This window comes from Helicoverpa armigera, chromosome 19, assembly GCF_030705265.1.
Source record: "Helicoverpa armigera isolate CAAS_96S chromosome 19, ASM3070526v1, whole genome shotgun sequence".
NCBI lineage: Eukaryota > Metazoa > Arthropoda > Insecta > Lepidoptera > Noctuidae > Helicoverpa > Helicoverpa armigera.
The window spans coordinates 7,707,504-7,727,716 of NC_087138.1; the positions used below are offsets into that span (position 1 = coordinate 7,707,504).

Here is a 20,213-nt window from a genome sequence, read left to right on the forward strand (position 1 = left end):
TCGTAGAAACATTTGCAGCCATTTGTGAACTTGACATATGGTTATTGATTGCCGTTTTATTTGCATGTGTGTGTGACACTGTAATGCTAACTCTGACGTAGTTGTCCAGGTGACGTGTCAATTAAGCATCGTTAATATAATAATGGCGCAGTGAAAGTTGCACTCGTAAAGTCTTTGTGGGCCGTTAAAGTTTATTGATTGTTAAGGATGTTTCTGGAAAGTGCAATGTGGATTTCTGTAACATGTTTGTTGATTTGCTTACACAAGACTTGTGTCAAACTCTAGTAAGAAAATTCACAGATATATACGTTATTCAAATCTGCAGTCACACATTTACATATCATCCTCTTGTTCTCTTGATGTTTTGGAAAGATAAATAAATGCTATAACCAGGACAAACATGAGTCGAAAAATCCCCAACAATATGTAGTAACAATGATAAGTAATGACAAATTGTTGATCCGTTTCTCCCGGATCATTAATAACCGTTGTTCTTTGTCGAGTCTTTCTAATGGATGTGGCTGGTTTCTATGGGATGTGTGTGACGAAATACGCTTATGTGCATGTTCGTGAAGATCATGCTTGAGTTTGTTTGAATTCTTTTTCTGGAAATTCCCTATAATATAACTTCAATACTAAACACTGTTGGTGTTATTAGAAAACACCTGTCAGTTGTCAGTCTAACTTTTTTTGTAAAAATAACATTTGTTTTTTTAACCGAATCCTTATCTAGTTCTTATCCAACAGTGACTAAATTAAGCAATTTTATATTATCAAAATCTTTATATTATCATATGGCCACATCTGAAAGCGCTTTCAACGTGCCTCTAAAAATTGTTAGGGACGTGTCCCATAAAAATATGGTCCATATTGAATATTACGGCATAAACGGCATCACCAAATTGTGCGGAGTGCACTTTCAAATTGAATTCAATATTGGCGAGCACCTGCAATCGATGGCTCCGGAAACTGAATATCATAGAAACTGAATACGTTAAAAGATGAAAAGCAAAAGACTTTAGATTACATATTTTACAAAAAAAAACTTTTTACAAACAAATAATACCGACTTACCGTCACTTGCAGAAAGCTCCGTTAAAGTTAAAGCTTCATTAAATCTATTGCTGTCACTTTTTATCTTGTTGACAAAGAAAGAGTCAGCAATAGATTTAAAGAAGCAAGACTACAACAAAATCAGTTCAGCGTAACTTGAGATTATCGCGCACAAACATACAGGTCAATCAAACTGAGAATCCATTTTTTTTTTGAAGTTGGTTAATAAAACATTAATGAATCGCACATTATAAAATTTGTTAAGATTAAAATATAGTAGGTATATATACCTACGCTTATCAAAACATCCGTTTCTAATAACAGTGAGTGCGATCAGTTGTTTTCAGAATTCTAGTATTACCCAGTAATCGTATTGTGGAGGTCAGACGGTTATCGCTCTATTATAATAATATTACAGTCACATTTATTAAGAATGAACAGTGACATGAATCTAGTAAGAAAACTAGTTCTTCCTATTTGGTTCAGTTCCATCTTCCGAAACCAGTCAAAAACTTCCAAGGACCATCTCTAACGAAACTAGATTACAAAGACTTAATTTTGCATAATAGGGTGACAAAGCCAACCCCTGCTTCGTTAAATTTGTGTTTAACTAACCTTCCTTTGACATCAATACCCTTAACTCTCAGAATGACCTCTTCGCGTGAGCCTTACCTCTCTAATCAGGGTACAAAACGTAAAAACATGTTGAACAAAGTATTTAGATCTCCAAGCATTGATTACTTAGGCAAACTGGGTTCAAGGATACTAAGGTGACTGCGGTCACAGACGGACAAAGTTCAAACCGGGTTCAAACTTCGATCCGCTGTAGATTTATCAACATTTTATTAGGAGTGATTTATGTGGGCACGATATTGATCGCACACTTTTTTTTTAATCCTGAAGATTGATGTCTCAGATAGATAGACGCTATAAAGTTCGCTGCTTAGTGCCTAAGTGGCAAATAATTCTTCTTTTATTGCTTCGACGACAGATAAAAGGAAAATTATGAACTAGGTAGCTCCGGGGCTTTGTCTCAGATTATTTATTGTCTTTTATGCTGTTGTACCTGTTAACAAAATGACTTAATAATACGCAAGTAAATACCTGTGTTACTTCTAAAAGCATGAGCCACAAACATAAATCACGCGTTATGTTGTGACAGCTTATTTTGCAGTAGTAATTTGCAGAATATTTCATATTGTAGCAATGCGGATTATACACTCCGTTAAAAGTTAGCCGCATAACATAATTTTCCACAAAAAAATATTAATTTGTGACGAAACAACTGGTAACATGGAAATAAAATAAAAAAAAGTTTGCAACAACTGACATGGCTGAATAGCAGTCGCCGTCACCTCGTCTGAAAAAAAAAAAACAAATTACAAGTTTGGTTCGTGACGCGTTATCGCGACAATCGGTCAAAAGGTTAATGAAAACGTGCCAATGCAATCACGAACCCTATTCCCTCGACATAGAGTTTATATTACCATAGCAAAGTACAAGGTAATTAACAAGGTCGCTCAGAGACACGTGTTTGTAACGGGCCTATGATTTTAATAATAAACAAATTCGCAATTTTCTAAAGTATTTTCATAAGGGCCTCGGTTTTATGGAAATTTTACTGGATTTGCACGTAATTGCCTGTGGATTCGCATTAAATTCGTTGCGTAGGCTTTTCTTGTGTTTCCGTTATTCCGGATGATAAATTTCGAGAATAAACATTCATTTTCCATGTACATGGTACTTATTTATCTTGGTGAAATATGTAAGAGCTGTTTGCAAATGATAAGTAATGTCTTAATATATTTACAAACATAAATATCTGCTTCTGTTTAGGAATTAGATAACATCCGATTACAAATTAAGCATAGTCAGGAAAGGGCCAAAACACTTCAGTAGCTTTGCAATAATATTTCTAACAGATACATATTCCTAGAACCTCAAATAATCTGTCCTATGCCCACAAATACCACATAATATCATCTTCAAAGATACCTACTTACCAAATTCCCCTCCCTTATACTCGACCACTAAAGTGGAATATTAAATTCCCCGTCCGAAGGCAATTGTTACCGAAATAGTTACCCGCCTACGCTTCTGTTAACGGGAAGTTATTGGATGTCAAAGGACCAACGATATTTTAACAAAAATGTAAGTCTGCGGATCAAAGGGCCATACTCATATTGTGGTCTGAAATGCGAGGAAATGGCGGTCATATGTAAATAATTTCACGAACGACTGGATATTTGTACCTAATGGTATCTTTATTATTGGCTTTTTTTAGTATTGGGAGGTATTGACTGGGTTTTATTTGTACCTTCATGAAGTTGGATATGGAAATTCCACGTCTATCTATGTCATTTGTACGTAGAGGATAGGTACTTACCTATACATGCAATTACAAATACCAATCGATAAATTGATTGAAATACTCATTAATATAGCCTTGAAGATAGACTAATAGAACCTTGTTCGATTCCCGAGTCGGGCCGAAATCGCTTTGTGGGTTTTAGAAGACTTTCACAAAGCAGCCCGGAGCCTGGAAGCTGGTGATTGATACACCCGTGCATCGGAGAGCACGTAAATGTCGGTCCTGCGCCTGATCTCTCTCCGGTCGTGTCGGATTGCCGTCCCATCGGGCTATGAGAGTTAAGGAATAGTGAGTGCACCTGTGTCTGCGCAAATGCTCGTGCACTATAATATGTCCTGCGTAGTTGGCTAATCTCCTTACATGAGAACAGCCGCCGTAGCCGATAATCGGCTAGGAGGACATCAATAGAACCTTGACAATTTTTTCCACAATCTAGATTGCAAACCACAAATAATGTCAATGTTAGAACACAGAAAACAAAAACAATACGTTCTTTTAGGCAACATCTTGCAAGACAATCTTATGTCGTAACTGTTAAAGTGATCATTATTTCTGTACTCAAGGCTTTGAGAACACTGGTTCTGTTATTTTTCTAGTAAAACCAATACACAGTTATCTTGTATCGGCCGCTAAATTGTTACTGTTATAGCTTGTACGGAACCAAATATTGGCTACAATTCGCCTAATTTGCCTACGTAATGCTCTCGAAGGACCGAGAAACTGCCAACGTACAAAAAGTTTAGGAAGCACATTTTTTTCACGGAAACTGTACACTTACTTTAACTATTTGTTATGTTGGACGCGCTTCTGAATAAAAAAAGCCTTACAAACGAATGAAAAAAATACTGCAGTCGACCAAGTAACTTCTGTTAGTTTTTGCTTTTCACATTTTGTTCCTTTAGTTCTGTGGTTTTTATATTTCAAAATGCAAATATATATTCGTAGAAGTATTATCTGTACTTTACGTCTGCAAATATTATATTTACATCATTGGAAAACTAAAACAAAGGCATAATTCCCTTAATGGATCCATCATTTTCCAAACTGGACTTATTTTCATTTGATGCAATAAAACACATCATGTTTTACAATACATAACATGACAGATACCTCCCTGTATCTAACGTGCCCATCAATCTAATATGCCTGAACAAATAATTAATTCTTCATTCGCAGCAAAATTTTCTACGCTCAAAAATGTTCGGGCCTCGAGGGTATAATATGTCTGATTGATAGACGAAATTGGAAATATTCCTAATGCAGTAATTGGTTGATTTATGAACGCCAAGAATCTAAAGGGGCTGCATTACGCATGCGTGAATTGTCATCTTCTATGTACCGTGGAAAATTGAAAAATATTTTTTTCCGCATGATGCTAAAAAATCCATACTGATATCGTGCCAATACAGGAAAAATATACGAAATACTTTTTAAAAATGTACGAGTAATGCACAATCTTTTACATACCCATTAGAATATTAATGGAAAAGTTCAACTATCCAGAAAATAGGAATGCCATATAGTCTAGAGACTGGCTAAACCATATTAGCTGAAACTAATTAAAGCTAACGGTGCCTTTGTTACCCTACAGGTAGAACGAGCTAATATTGCTTTACATTTACCTGTAGGAACGCAGGTACCACAATACAAGAATAGCTGTTAACGAGAATTCTGTACATAGAGATTCCGAATTGCATATTTTGACTAGCGTTGACTAAGCCATTGGAGTTTAGCTAAGAAGGAAATAAACAGAACAATTGTCTGAAACACAAAGTCAGATCTAAAGTGCAACTAAAATGGAATTGGAAATCGGCTCTCTGATCGGTGTAAGTAGGTGAATGTCGAAGGAACACGATCATTCATTACAGTATCCTGCACTAATCTATTATTCTATTATGGCAGCAATGGCATCACCGCCGTGAGTGTTCCTCAGGAGGGCACAAACTCTATTTGCCGTTAAACGTGATTATCTGGTCGGGAGTGTCGGGCCGCGCCGAGCCACCGCTCCATCGCCCATTGTTATCTCGAATACGTCCCGCAATAAGAACGCCATTTATAAGTAAATGGTACACAACAATGGATTAACAAATTGAAATGTCAAGACTATGAAGAATGGAATCGAATTCACATTTTTTTTGTACAAACCTTGAATATCAAGGCTTGTGAATACAATTTGTTGTTACTTGTTGTGCTGGCGCACGATAGTTTTTCTTTCTATCCTAGTTCAGCGTTGATACTTGGAAATAAAGCCGCTTTTTGTAGCAGTTCAGCATTAATAACATCTTCATGTTGAATAACCATCATGTATTCTCGGAACCTGCTATGAGGTAATATGACAAAAAGTATAATATTATATAAATCGCCTCCGCTTCGAATTGCAAAATTACATTCCATTCACTTAACGAGAGTTAGATGACTAAATTTCAACGTCACGATATAAACTAGAGCAGTACGCAAAGATTACATCACTGCAATCTGTGTGACAAATCTAGCTTCACTAAATACACGTATTTAGTTAAAAGCGTTGAGCATGCAGCGGCAGCGCGCTGAATTACACGAATCCATTATTCCGATTGAAGCTTAAAACCAAATCGGGGAAGCGGTAATCAACGATCTGGACCACTCCGTATCATACTTTCGTCCTAAAACAAAGGAAATGGCGGACCACAATTTTTGGAGGGAGACCCGAATTCTGGACGTTGCATAAGCGCACGTTGCATTAATAAAACAAGCAGAATGCTGATAACACGGCCTTTGCTTGTGGTCAAAGCCAACGAAGCAGCGCCGCGGCAGGAATTTCTCCCGAACACGGGAAAGTATAAACATGTTCATGCATTAGTTGGCGCTGAGCCAGAGAACTTCGCTTGCATGTGCCGGTTACTCCGGTAGCTCGCCATAATACACTGATTAAGTAAATACCCCTGTTTTTTACAACGTTTACAACGAGGACCAAATTGAAAAGCCGAGCATTTCAGTTTAGCTTGTTATCTGTCTTTTGCAGTCTTCCTGCCAGGTTTTAAACATTCAAATTGTTAGCAACACACGCTTAATGGAGGATGATTGTAATGCCATCAATTTCTGAGTGCATACTTGTTTTTTAATCAGCTTACATACTTAATATTTCCTTATTTCGAGGAAGGAAAATACGATTAACATTATTTATTTTTTATTTTGTTTTGATAGGTTATCATTGCCCTATTTAACAAATATGCTACCATTTGAGGAAAACATATTTTAAAACAAGAACAATTACCTACAGGAAAATAAGTTCCCCAATTAAGCAATACTCGGCCTTGGATTTTGGATCCATGAGGAGTCATGTAAATATACGAACAAAATATGTATTTAATGCAACAACAGCTACAATGATTCCAACTAGAAAACATTGCGCACATTTGACTGTCTGCTCGGACACTAAATTGTTCAAAATGAGTATTCCGAGAGGAGCTGTCGTTCACAAATTACGAACAAACGCTAGTCAAATGGAAACCCTAAATTGTAAGCGTTAGGTTCGGTCAAGTGTGGTGTCATACATAAATTGTTCACTTAGTTTAGTCAGCATCCCCAAACGGAAGGTCTTGGACCAGTTAGTTTCGATAATTCCACTGAAGGGTGTATCGATTATCATTTTCCTGAATATTTGTGAGGGTCCGATCTTTCGTGACTAGCGAGCAAATCGAAACGAAACTTGGGGTAAAAGTTTATTTTTTAGTAACGATCCTCCGAAGTTTTTCTTGAGCTGTTTTAATAGAATTGCAAGTTGAGGAAAACCATTTCAGTTGTGTTCAGTTTAGGAAGTATCTATAGCAAAAACACGGAGCTTTTTTTTCTTTTATCAGTTCACTGATTTCCATTATCATTCTCTGAAAGGTGCCTGAAGACATTTGCATAATCGTTTTGATGTATCAAGATTGTGACAGTTTAAGTGTATTGAAAACTTAAATTATTTTCATGGAACTTACAGTAAACGCTGCTTGTGTTAAATTGAAAGTAACAACTTAATTACGAACGTTAAAGTAAATAGCGTTCAGGAAATTACAGTTAGTTGCTAACCTAGCTTTTTGTGCCGTTCCTAGAACACGGTACTAAGTAGAAGTAGCGTCTCAAGTTAAACAGCAACAAGTATGCGAGACTGAACGGACTTGCCAATTGTCACTGCTGAAGTGTAAACTCAATAAAGTATGCATTTGACTTCAAGTCAATTAGAAGTGAAGACTTTGCTTGCTACAACCGTCCAATCTCGTTACTCCAGTCTAATAATAATTTTCTTTGGTTTACTTTGAACCTAGTTCGAACGTTCGAAATATTTGAAGGGCGGTTATTTCTGTAAGCTACTAAATTCATATTTTTGAATTTAATATCTGACGTGCTTCATTCCTTTATTAATAAATCTGGCATATCATCAACTTCGTTCATATTTTTTACATCGTTTACAAATTCGCACATATTTTTGTAAACTGTTTTGTTTCCAAGATGAGTTTGGAAGCCTGCAGTTTTATTTTTAAGTTTTCATTTGTAAAACACATTTTTATGAATGATTTAGTGTAACCATGCTAAATATTACTCAGAAGCTATTTAAAGTGTAAAACAATCTGGTATAGTTTGTGAAACTGAGCTCCGTTAAGTTTAATTTGAAAGGCGTGGATGCGACGCCACGTCATGGCGGAACCGCGAAAATTTAATATGGCTCCCACTCGACAACTTTACACGAATACCGTACTTTGGTTACACACCTTTTAGTTCTGAATGTATTAATAATATTATATTCTTTACCTTGCTTGGTTTTATATGTTCCAGAATATTTAATACAGTGTAAAACTTCAAGTAATCTAACAGCAATCTATCCATATTTACTGTGTACCATTTGAATCGACAGTCATGCGATGGTACCTATTAGCTGTTGAAGCAGTTATTATAGCTGAGTAATCAATTATGTCGGTATGCAGTTGTATGCAGCGGAAGCGGCTTACTGGTTGGTTCCTTACACTGGCGTCACCCCGCATTGCGGACCGAACCATAAAACTTGCAACTGCCAGCTTATTGTCTATGGCGCAAATCGCGACATTATGGCCGCTAACGGCTGTGACGTCACGTGTCATATACCCTTAAATACACACCTCTTTCGTCTTTTACGACGTCGTTTCCTTAAATACTAACCGTCTTACTACAAAAACTTTTAAACGTCAGTTTAAGCCTTGTCTAAAAAAATGACAAATTATGACGTTGACATATGGTTCATTTTGCAGACACAAAATTTTTAGACCACTGTAAAACAGGCGTTAAAGTTTTTGTAGTAAGGCCAGTATTGTTCAATTGTGCTTACATTTATATTCAAAGCATCCAACACACAGACGTGAAGTATACGTACAAAGAAACTTCATATTGCGTTATCCACTCAATCATTCACGCGTAATAGAATCAATAAGTAATTCACGCACAGGCTCCCTCCATTTGCTCATCATAAAATAAAATAGGTGGAGCAAAAACAAGAAAGCACAACGCGACTCCCTAAAAATGCCTGTTTGAACAATACAAACGATAAATAACACCGACCCCATAGGAAAACACTAGAACCCCATGAAATTCCCCTTCGAGCAATATTCGCGAAGAATCTTCATCGCTGGCAAGAATCCGGGTGAAAGAGACCGTTTTTCAAAATCGCTTGACCCCGATGCGAGCGTATCATAAATTTTTAGTATGTTATAAAGCTTTTCCGACAATGACCTCGATGAAACTAACTGTTGTGGAATCGGCCACGGTACACTTTTGGATGTACATGATATTCGTGAAATATATTTTTGCTTATAGCTGCACGAAAGCTGGTATTAATATAAGGTTATTTAAGGTAATATAAGGTTAATTTAGTTTGAAGAATTTTGCTATTAAGATTTTAATATAAAAGTAAAACAGGCCTTCAAAGCTAAAGGAATGACGGAAATCTATTCACATTAACAAACCCGTCCCGACCTTGTCCATTTAGTAATTCACACTTAGCAAAAATATTAATATTTAATTTTGTACCAATACCTAGACCGACTGGCTAATACATACATAAATATACATGAAATTACGCCACGCCAGATTTCCTTGAAATATCCAAGACAAAAACACAAAGGAAAATCTAAAAAGTTCGTACGTTTTGATGCAAGAATGAAAATGGCGGATGACTCCCCCGGATGGCGGGAAAAATGAAATATGGCGGCCGCAAGACCCTGGGTCCCTTGCGAGCAAGCCCGGCTACGAACAAAATGCGCCTTATTCGTTAACATGTTATATTTCTATAGAAGGGTCGCCGCACACCCATTAATTTTATTTTAGTTCATTGCGGCGGCCTTGTTCGCCTTTAGGTATCTACCAAATAGAAAGTAATACCTGAGGAAAAATGAAAGCCAGGTAATTTATTAATTTATTTTCCCTCAAGGAATCCATTACTAACTGGTACGTATTATCAATGCCTATTTCTGTTTAGTGTCTCACTGGCCCTGTGGCGCAACGGATAACGCGTCTGACTACGGATCAGAAGATTCCAGGTTCGAATCCTGGCAGGGTCGCACGTGTAACTTTTTGTGTTATATTTTATTTATTTTCTATTAAATAATAGTACACGTTAGTATAATAGTAGTAAGGGATTAGATAATGATGTTTGGTTATTAAATGATGTTTATCTCAATTTTCCATATCTAAAGAAAACTGATCTAGCTAGTACAATTTGAATGGTTGAAAAATAAAACTATACTTCTAAAGCGCAAACCTTGGGTTAATAAAAAGGAATAGATACATATGTATTTTTACATAAAACTATCTTCAACTGACTTTGTATTTTCTCTTTTACTTTCACATACAAAAGTATTTATTCAAACCTTCAAACTCAACGATACATATTCGTTCATGACTCATTTAGCATGTATTTAGGCGCCAACGCATCCCATAGACAAAACAAGGCATTCCCAGCTTTACACATTTCCATACATATTAATGCGACAACGATGAACTGCTCAAACTAAATAAACCTCGTTTTGAAGCTTTGCTATGTTAATTTTCACACGAGATAACTGGCCTTATAGAAAATCCAATTGTTTTTCTGTTGATTTTTCCATTAAAGAAGGCCATATTATGGACATAATAGAACCATAGATTGAATTAGATTGCCTATTTGTTATTATGCACACTGCATGGATAGCTTATATTAATCTGAGAGCAAAATTAATTGTTCGTTTAAAAAGGTTATTTATTTTCTCTATCACATAAATATCTGCGAAACAAAGGCAATAATGGTAAAAAGACAAACAAAACATTTCCATACGATTTGATATGCTCTGGTATAATCATCCTAAGCAATGTCAAGTCTTTTATCCATGGCTTAAACGCTACTACAAGTTCCTTCAGTATATTGATCCAGTTCACTTGTAAGCTATTAATGAACCATCATGTCTTCGGATTTAAGTTCTTTACTGTCTCATACGACAACCAAGTCTGAAGTCAATCGATTTTATATATCCTTGACCTAAATACAATACGGCCTTTTAGCTTCCTCATAAAGATATGTATTAAGGTTGTCTGCACCCAATTTTAGGTCAAGGCCTTTTGAGTTTTGTATGAAGTGCTATAAATTTTCTGCATTCAAAAAATAAATATGTCTGAAATTGAAAATGTAGTCCACATGTGAGCAAATTCTGTTTATTTGAACTGTTCTTTGTGCTCAGAATTTTAGTTATAAATACATTTTGAATGTTAACTGAAGTTTATTTTACGGTCTCCATTCCTTCGTGGAATGCAGGCCAGCATCGTTCTAAGGTGTAATAACATTCACGTTTATAGAATGCCGTTATTGCTTTGTGACAGTTTAATTGTGATTGATAAATTATTTGTTAAATCGCTTTGCTTACTTATTGTGGTAATTACCCGATGAAACGAAGTAATTTGCTGTAAAAAAGTAATCAGAATTTTGTTTTATTACATTCGTGTCTAATAATGCTGTTTTTGTTACATCGGATTAGCAAAAAAAACTTAATTTGTTGAAAATAATTTTGTACTTGATGCATTTATTGCATAGAATTAAATGCTCTTTAACTTTATGCCTCTTTAATCTCGTTAATGATGTTTTTATGAAGCGTTTTTGTTAACACTATTAAAATGTGTTTTTCCTGTATTTTCAGATAAATCTTCGGTTAATTCTGGTGTCGGGCAAGACGAAGGAGTTCGTGTTCAGTCCCGTGGACTCAGCAGGCGATATCGCGATACATGTTTACGACAACTGGCCTGAAGGTAATTTGTCCATTATATTAGACAATTCACATTGTGGAAGGCTACACTATGTCATAGAAAATAAGTCGCAGTATCCTGGGATGGATGCAATTTTGTAGATTCACATAAAATTTTGCTACCTGTTATAACGATATTGAATTTTTTTTTGTATGTGTGGAAGAATTGAAGTACCTAAGTTGCTATGATTTAAGAAGAAGATCAGACATTTAGCTATTTCTACATATTCATTGTCTGGGAGCTACTATTAGTACTAGCTACAAGCGAAATTACTTCAGAAACCACAGCCTTCGGAAACAAGCTCAAAATATTCCACGAATTTCCTTTAAAATCTTCGCAAGATTAGTATGTAAATTGCGAATTAATCCATTAACTATTGTACAATAGTTGAACCACAGCTGCGGAATTCGGCACATTTCTATCTGTGAACTCAACTGTGAAATTACTTTTGAATCAAATCAATTTGTGTCTCTTTTGTTCATAATTCCCTTGGGCTTTGTACAGTCTCAGCTGACGGTATTTACAGTTTTACGGTGTATAAGTGTTTCCCGCGGTTGCACCCACATCCTTGGGGAAATAATTCTTTATACTCCCTTTGAAGACATCTACCAATCTTGTTTCTGACAAAATTAGGTTTACTCGAGTGACACATAAGTATGTATAGATATTTGTAACTTTCCACTTCCAGTAAATAAATATACAAAGTACTTTGTAAGATAAAGTTAAGACTGTAAAGGCCTTGTTTTTCTGTTTTCACCTTAAATTGTAAATAAAAGTGTTTTCATATGACTTTGGAGGAAAATTTATATCTGTGTGATGTTGTACTATGGATAAAAGTCTGGCAATGAGAAATGAAAACTATGTAGATATACATATACTTAAATATAAACGTATGTTTGCCATAAAATAGGCACTAAGTACATAATAATAATTTTGTTTCGCTTACAAACAGTATAATAAGTTTTGAAACATAACACAACCACGATATTTAAACTTAGTTTCAAATTAGAGATGCTTCAAAACATTCGACCTTGCTATGACAGACACGAATATTAATATTCATACAACAAAGTGATGTCTAGACAAATAAGTTATCAACTAGTATTTTATTAATTAAGTAGCTTTATTATGACCTTTATGAGGACTGCTGAAAATGTCGCAGTGTTTAATGACGCAAGTTACTTTTTTATGACGTATCTATGGCCACTGTGACGTAAACTTTCTTACGTAAATGATTTTGCTAAGCTATAAGTATCCTATTCAACAACTGTCAGGCTCAGATTCATGTTGTAGAAGCTATTTAGACTAATATATTTGGGCTTATATGTATTATTCCTATACTTAGATAAGAATTTTCCACTAACATGGCTTATGACAGCTATGAGCTATTACACTTACGAGTGTAAGCTGATTTTGGACCAAGACACTGAAAAGCAAACACTTTTAATAACAAAAATAGAGTAAAGATTTTTAGATTACTGCTGTGTTTATTTCGCCACCAACTTCTAAAGCGATGCTTTAATCCTTTGTTTTATATTTTCACTGTTTCAAGAAGACTACTTTATTTAGCATTGCACCTTTACGTGTCTTAAAATACTTAAAAGAAGCAGAAGGTACCTATTAAAAATAAATCCCGTATAACCAGTATTTTTCACACAAACGTAGCGTTCTTGAAATGTCTCGGATTTTTTATGTTATGGTAATTTTATTATGTTCCTCGGTTTCTTTTTATTGTAGCTTTCATAAAGAAGATAAGTAAGTACGTACTTACCTACTTATAATTTAGAAAATGTGCTGACTTTTACTTCTGAAGTTGGAAATTAAATAAGAAATCAATTGATTCTACGAAAATTCAATTGAAAATCTTCTGTAGATAGGCATTTCGAAAATCGGAACCATTGAAATATAAAAAATACAAGCATCGGAATTGAGAACCTTCTCTTTGGAAAGTCGGTTATATCTATGGCTGAAAGCATTTTTAACGTTTCAGAGGCCCCTGAACGGTAGAAAATCTGAATTTTCTTAAAATGCAAGAATAACCGTGAGCATGAGCTAGTTATAAAACAAAATATTCCATAAAAGCTTTAACAAATTAACAATTAATGAGTCGTCAGACTTTGTTATTAATACCTACTCAAGAATTTGATAAGGATTTTCCTGTTTTGAAAAACAGACTTAATACCTACCAGTTTATTGAGGAAAATTATTGTACCTGCGTGATTATTTAAATTTAGCTACACAGGCACAAAAGTCCACATATATTCATTCTTGACCAAAACGAACGTAACAAAATTATCTCCGAAATAACTCCTAAAAAGAGACATTTAAATAAAGCTACTTAAGTAAATAGGTACAGTAGACCGCACATCAGTGGTAACTGTCATGCACCTTAACTCAATAGTAATAAGTACGATTTTCCTATGAAACTGTTACCACTGACCTGAAGTTGACTGTACCACAAGAACTTAATTTCCACCGCTACCACAAATCAGTCGACGAAATCGCATGCAAACCAAAAATTAAGCCACTAGATAGAACCAGGTGTCTCGTAGAAAACTCCAAAAGATTTCCACCGAAGGAAAAGTCTCAATAAAATGTCTAAGTTTATCTAGCACGTAAATACGTAGATACGTAGATAGGTAGATATTTATCGGTGGCAAGCCGTTCGTGTTTGTTCACGAATTATTGTCTCTGCGTTCGGCGATAGTGGCGCCTCCTGGTGGCAGATTTATGAAGCAAGCTTGTTAGTTTGGCTAGTATGTTCGGGTTACAGCAGGTTTTCGAACGAAACTTATTGCTTAGTATAGGTTGGGTTAGCTAGAGAGAATATAAATTTGAGATTTTTTTTTTTTTTGGTAAACCATCACATAAAAATTATTGTCAGGGAAAGTATGAATTTATTAGGTGTATTATAAAGGTACAAGAAAAAAACTAATGTTCGACCAAACTACATGGTTTGGGCATGCTTACCACCCCTACGCTTAGTGTTCAGAAACACGCGATTTACAATGTTCCTGCCGTGCTGGCTACCGATAGCCTAGCCTTACATGCTTCACCACCTTGCTAATAGTAGCAAATACATCCGGCCTTCATACCCGCAACATACGATTAAATTATTATACAACTGCTACACGAATTGGTACAGTGACCCAATTTATGAACCTAAAAAATATATATTAAAGTAAATAATCATCATTTGGAATACAATAGATAACATCTGTATAGACAAATTCACGAAAATGTAGCATTGATGGATTTATGACAGCGCCATCTAGTTGAAGGAATTACAACTACTAGCCACCATACAAATGTACATCTGTGTTTATACAATTCGCTGTAGTGTGTGTACACGGCGCGCAGTCAATAGGTATCAACATTTACGGCCGTTCAACCGTCAGCCTCCATAGCTCAGGGGTTAGAGCACTGGTCTTGTAAACCAGGGGTCGAGAGTTCAAATCTCTCTGGGGGCAGGTTTCGAAATAACTTTTTGATATATTCTGACATTGTATTTTAATTTTTTTTATGATATTTTCCATGTGGGATGATTTTTAAAATGTTTTATTCGAAGTTCTACCTTTTAATCTTCTTATTATTTTTACATAATTTGATAAACTGAAAATAAGTTATACATAGGTACCTGTCGAATTTTATTTTTTCAGTGTTTTTTTTTAATGCGCTGAAGAAAAGAAGAAACCCTTACATTTCCTTCAAATTTTCTTGACATGAACTTTTTTCTTCTAGAACTCTTACCAACTACATATAAGACTCAAAATCGCTCAACCTAACATATTCCTTACCACATTTCAGCGGACTGGGCGACGGAATGCGTATCGCGCGCCGAAATCCTGCGACTGATATACCAGGGCCGGTTTCTGCACAGCTCGGTCACCCTGGGCGCATTGGGGCTGCCCCTGGGCCGCACTACGGTCATGCATTTGGTGCCCCGCGAACATCTGCCGGAGCCCAACTCACACGGTATGACGTCACTTAAATTATTATAGATTAGATGGTTACTGTAGAAGTATTTATACTACATTTGAGTAGGAATTTTGAAAGTAACCAAACTTGATAGGATTTTTCCCATCCTAAGCAAATAAACGATTGTAAAAAGTAATGTGAAAAGTCCTATCAAGATTGTTTGCCTACATTTAAGAGACTACTCATTTGCAGTGTAGTAAAGTATTGGGATTATTGCTTAATAACTCACTTTGAAGAGAAGCTTTGTGATGTTTATAAAAAATAATATTTCTCAATTTTCCTCATAAGTCCCATATTTATGTCCGTAACCTCCTTTATTTGTCCTGATTTTTGTGTCTGAATTCCAAAAACTGATAATGTAAAACATTGTTTTTGGTAAATAATAAAATTGCGTGACATATTTTCTTATCAGTTATATAGCTTAATAGGTACATTATGTATTAAATTGTATTTGTAGATAAAAGTACCTAGCGTTTTAGTAGTCCAGTAATTAGAGCTATTTTTCTGTAAAAATAGCAAATTCTAACGTTTTAATTAAAACCAAGGCTTGTTTTGCAGAAGTCCGGTGGACCTAAAGACCCTTTCCTGTCCCTCCCTTCCTTTTAGTAAGTCTGTGTATACCCTGTACTACCCATTACCCATCGTTATAATATAGTACCTATTTATAGTCCACACTTACACTACAGTTATCGGCACGGATATTGAGCCCTGACCTTCACCTGCGCAGAAGCGATTTACTGCCTTATTGCCTTATACGTACGGGTGCGCAAAGCGATCCCCACTCTTCCGCTGAGAGCCCAATATCCGTGCCGGTAACTGTACTGCCTAGCATTAGAATAGAAAATTCTTTATTGTATTTCATTAGCAAATTCGATATCAATGAGTACTACACAACCTTTGGATAGAAATAAACCATTCATTATCCAGGCACAGGCCCTCACTATTAAAATTTATTGAACATAGATTTTTTTTAAATATAGTAGGTGTAGCAATTTTTTATTTAGTTACTTAAAATAAGACAAAGATTGTCAAAACCTTCAGTTATGCTGGTACCTTGAACTGAATTATTAATGAGCTAAAATGCTAAACTCAAGGACTGTCGATCGAATACTTACACCAAATGTTAGCGCAAAATCGGTGCCTGACTCACAATTCCTGAAGAACAATCAATATAGGCTATTTACTTGAAAAAATCACAATTTTCGACCTCAGTATCCTCTTAGTCTTAGTTTAGGTTCAGTTTCCAGACCTATTTGGTGGCTTTATTTGGGGAAAAGGATAGGCAGATCTGTGTTGTTGTTACATTGTGGGCATCATGGCCCATCCCTCCTTAGGAATACACTGGGCTAGCTAGTTGTAGGTTCTCATGTAGCCTTAATTAGTAGCCAGTATTTACTAATTGTGTTCTGATTTGGCATTAATATGGTAATTCCTCAGTGTAAAATAGTCCTCTCATCAGGTCATCAGCTCAGAGACCATCAGGTGATTTAAAAAACTAATGTGTTTCTTATGTTTCCTTTCAGATCAACGGCAGAAAAGTAAAGGTGGCTCCAGTAGTTGTTGTTCAGCGTCGTGCTGCATATTGTAATGGCTTCCTGTGTGAGGGAGACGCACTTACACGAGCGGCGGTGGGCGCGAGTGAGACAGCCGACAGCTTTGCCGGGAGACGGACTCCAATGTGTTCAGTGTAGCCACGATACCGAGTCGCCCACTACAACCCTTGTGATGTTTTTAAATGAACTTACTACAAATAATAAAGTTTGCGTAGCTCACTGATATCTTTTATTGTCAATTTTTGTAGTATTAAACAATGATGCACAATGTAAACGAGACTATAAAAGATGGCGCACATCATAGCTTCGTTTGAAAACGTCGCAAGTGAGTCGTGGTCGCTCACGTTTGGACAACATTACGGATAGCTTTATAAAACGATACTGTATATCTCACCGCGTAAATTATAGCTCGTTTTATAGATATCATGCTGCCCAAATACGTTAACGTTAGTAGATAATATGGAATAAGGTTCGTCGGTATAAGTAAGCCTATGATTTGAATAGTTCCTGGACGTAATAGGTATTTGGCTTCACATCAATATTTTACTTTATCCCGGCTAGCCACGTTAATTTACAAATGTTAGTATTATTATTTAGGCCATCATTATATAAATTTATATTACATTATGGAGATATTTATCTAAAAATGACAAATTATTTAGTGAAACAAACGAAGTGTGTAAATTACCCTGTTTTGCATTGTAAATAGTATAATTGGATTAGGAGACGTTTTTGATTACTTTTTGTGATAAGTTCTTGCAATATATTTGGATTTGTTTTTAAATGTTTTATTCTAAATGATGCTATTTACTGCGCTAGATGTAGCTTGTATCGGAGCGTGGTGCCGGGTTCGGTGCTCGCGCCATGCATATGTTTACTCGGAGAAACAATATGTATGTATAGTACACGACACGGCGACTGGTACACTCGACAGTGGTAAATTTTAGTAATAAAGCACTAGAGTAAATTTGGAAATTTAAATATTGTCTCGCTTATGAAGTCTGTACATCTCCATTACGATAGCAGCACGTGTTGGCACGGTCCTCATGTCTTAGCGTTACCACAGTCTGATTCCTTTTGTAAATATCGATTAGTGCTTTTTATATTTTTATTTTACATCACAGATCTATCTTCTTACTTTAATCTCTATTTGGCCTCTTATGTACCTAGTTATAAAATTATTTCGTTATAAATTGGCTTAAGGATTGAGTTGATATTCAATATTGTTCCAGCTTAGTCTTAATTTTTGTTATAAGCTTAAAATATCTTGGAGTTATTTTAAACTTGTGTTCATTTGGACTCTCCATACCGTAATAAAATGCGAAGTGTTTTGTGATAGTACAAATAAAATTATTAACACGTTCAGACACATTTGAAGGAAACTTAGTACTCAGTGATGTCATAGACTTGAACAGTATTAAAGAGAAACTAAAATACATTGACAGCACTAAGTTGACATGTTGCTACATTTATTCCGATAATAACTGAACTGATTGACGACTGAATGGTTCTTGCCAATCGATGAACTTCGAGCTAACGTGTTGACCAAGAGTCCGGGAATGAGTGCAGCAATATGAGTCGTTTCGATAAATATTCAATGCCAGTATGAATGATTATATTTTGGTTGCTCTGTTTAGCTACTGTATGTATGTATTTTGTTATTAAGTTGTATAAAATACCTAGTTTATAAATAAAATAAATACAATTTTAATTTGCATTTTTTATTTGCTTTCGCTTGTTACCATGCCTCTGTTATGTAACACTTTTTTGTGTTAACATTTACTATTTGATAAGTTTGATCGTCTGGGATTCATAATATTAAGTGCAATTCTATATTTATTCTTGCATATTTTGCCATGGGGAGTGTTCTAGATATTCATATAATTTGCATTTTCTCTCACGCTCGAGTCGCACACTACTCATAATATTAATTAATATAAAAATAAAATAAACTGCTTTTGTAAACATCTCAAGTATGTATAGTCGGGTAACGTAGGTCTATTCGTTCGCGTTAAGGTGATACTTAGGCCACATAGTCGATGTCTTCACTGTATTTTTAATATTTCCATAGAATAGTTTATAAAATAATCTGACTAAATAAAACAATGGGTGTTTCGAGGCCTGGCTTGTCTCTCGTGATTTTAAATCTTCATTTTAATTATAGTTTTAAATATCATGCAAAATTAAATGCGCACAAAATTTTATGAACTTGAAAATTCACTGTTTATGTGTTCAGAATTGTACAGAGTAAATCATCAATTATTTATTATGTGGTTTGTCGATAAAACATCGAATGACTGAGTAATAAGAAGTTTAATTAATTATTTCAGAATTTTATATTTATTTCTTAATTAGAGATATTTGTCGAATTATGTGAAATCATCAGATATATTAAAGTTTGAAAAGAAAAACTAGCTTATATACGAGCTAATGTCTAGAAAAGGAATTTCGAATGTTTGAAAACGTGTAGAAAATTTTAAAATGACGATGAAGAATTTCATTGACATTTTGTGATTATAAATTATGATTTTCACGAGAAATAAAGCTGAGGCAAAACGCGTGTAAATATTCGACAACTTTTTAATTTAGACGAATCTAGTGTAAATCTAAACTAGCTTGAAGTGGATATCTTTACGAAGCGCCGAGTGTGTGATATTTTTTTCACGCCAATCTTGGAAATAACAGTTTAAGTATCAGCCTAGGCCTGGTTAAAAAAACTCATTTTTTTCGCATTAAAACTGTCTGTTGAAGTGAGAGATCAAAAATATTTCATGATTTTAATTTTCGAAATTAGCCGGTAAATATAATATTAACTTTTTTGTCTATTAAACTGCCAACACACACCGGCGCGTGTCTGTAATAAATAAAATAATAATAAAATATTAGATGTCACTGTATAACAGGTGTTTACGTACGTACATAATCTATATACTTGTTAATATTAATTCATAATTATAACAATGTTGATTAATTGTCATTTCATTTCCAAGTGTTCT

General features: G+C 35.1%; 1 protein-coding gene and 2 non-coding genes across 4 annotated transcripts in view; all 3 read left to right on the top strand.

Annotated features, from left to right (window-relative positions):
* Positions 1-18,928, top strand: part of LOC110373290 (ubiquitin-like protein 3) — a 149,094-nt gene extending 130,166 nt beyond the window's left edge. The window contains exons 2-4 of one of the 2 annotated variants that reach the window (XM_049841281.2): positions 11,581-11,689; positions 15,494-15,661; positions 16,223-16,254. In XM_049841281.2, the coding sequence (XP_049697238.1) occupies positions 11,581-11,689; positions 15,494-15,661; positions 16,223-16,239 (294 nt within the window). In that variant the 3' untranslated portion in view covers positions 16,240-16,254. Of the gene's footprint in view, positions 1-11,580; positions 11,690-15,493; positions 15,662-16,222; positions 16,255-17,187 lie in introns of those variants that run through there. The other variant, XM_021330525.3, reaches the window with a different exon arrangement.
* On the top strand, positions 9,903-9,975 carry Trnar-acg (transfer RNA arginine (anticodon ACG)). The gene has a single exon. It is a non-coding gene; the product is annotated as a tRNA-Arg (tRNA).
* On the top strand, positions 15,084-15,156 carry Trnat-ugu (transfer RNA threonine (anticodon UGU)). The gene has a single exon. It is a non-coding gene; the product is annotated as a tRNA-Thr (tRNA).
* Positions 18,929-20,213: the final 1,285 nt, after the last annotated feature.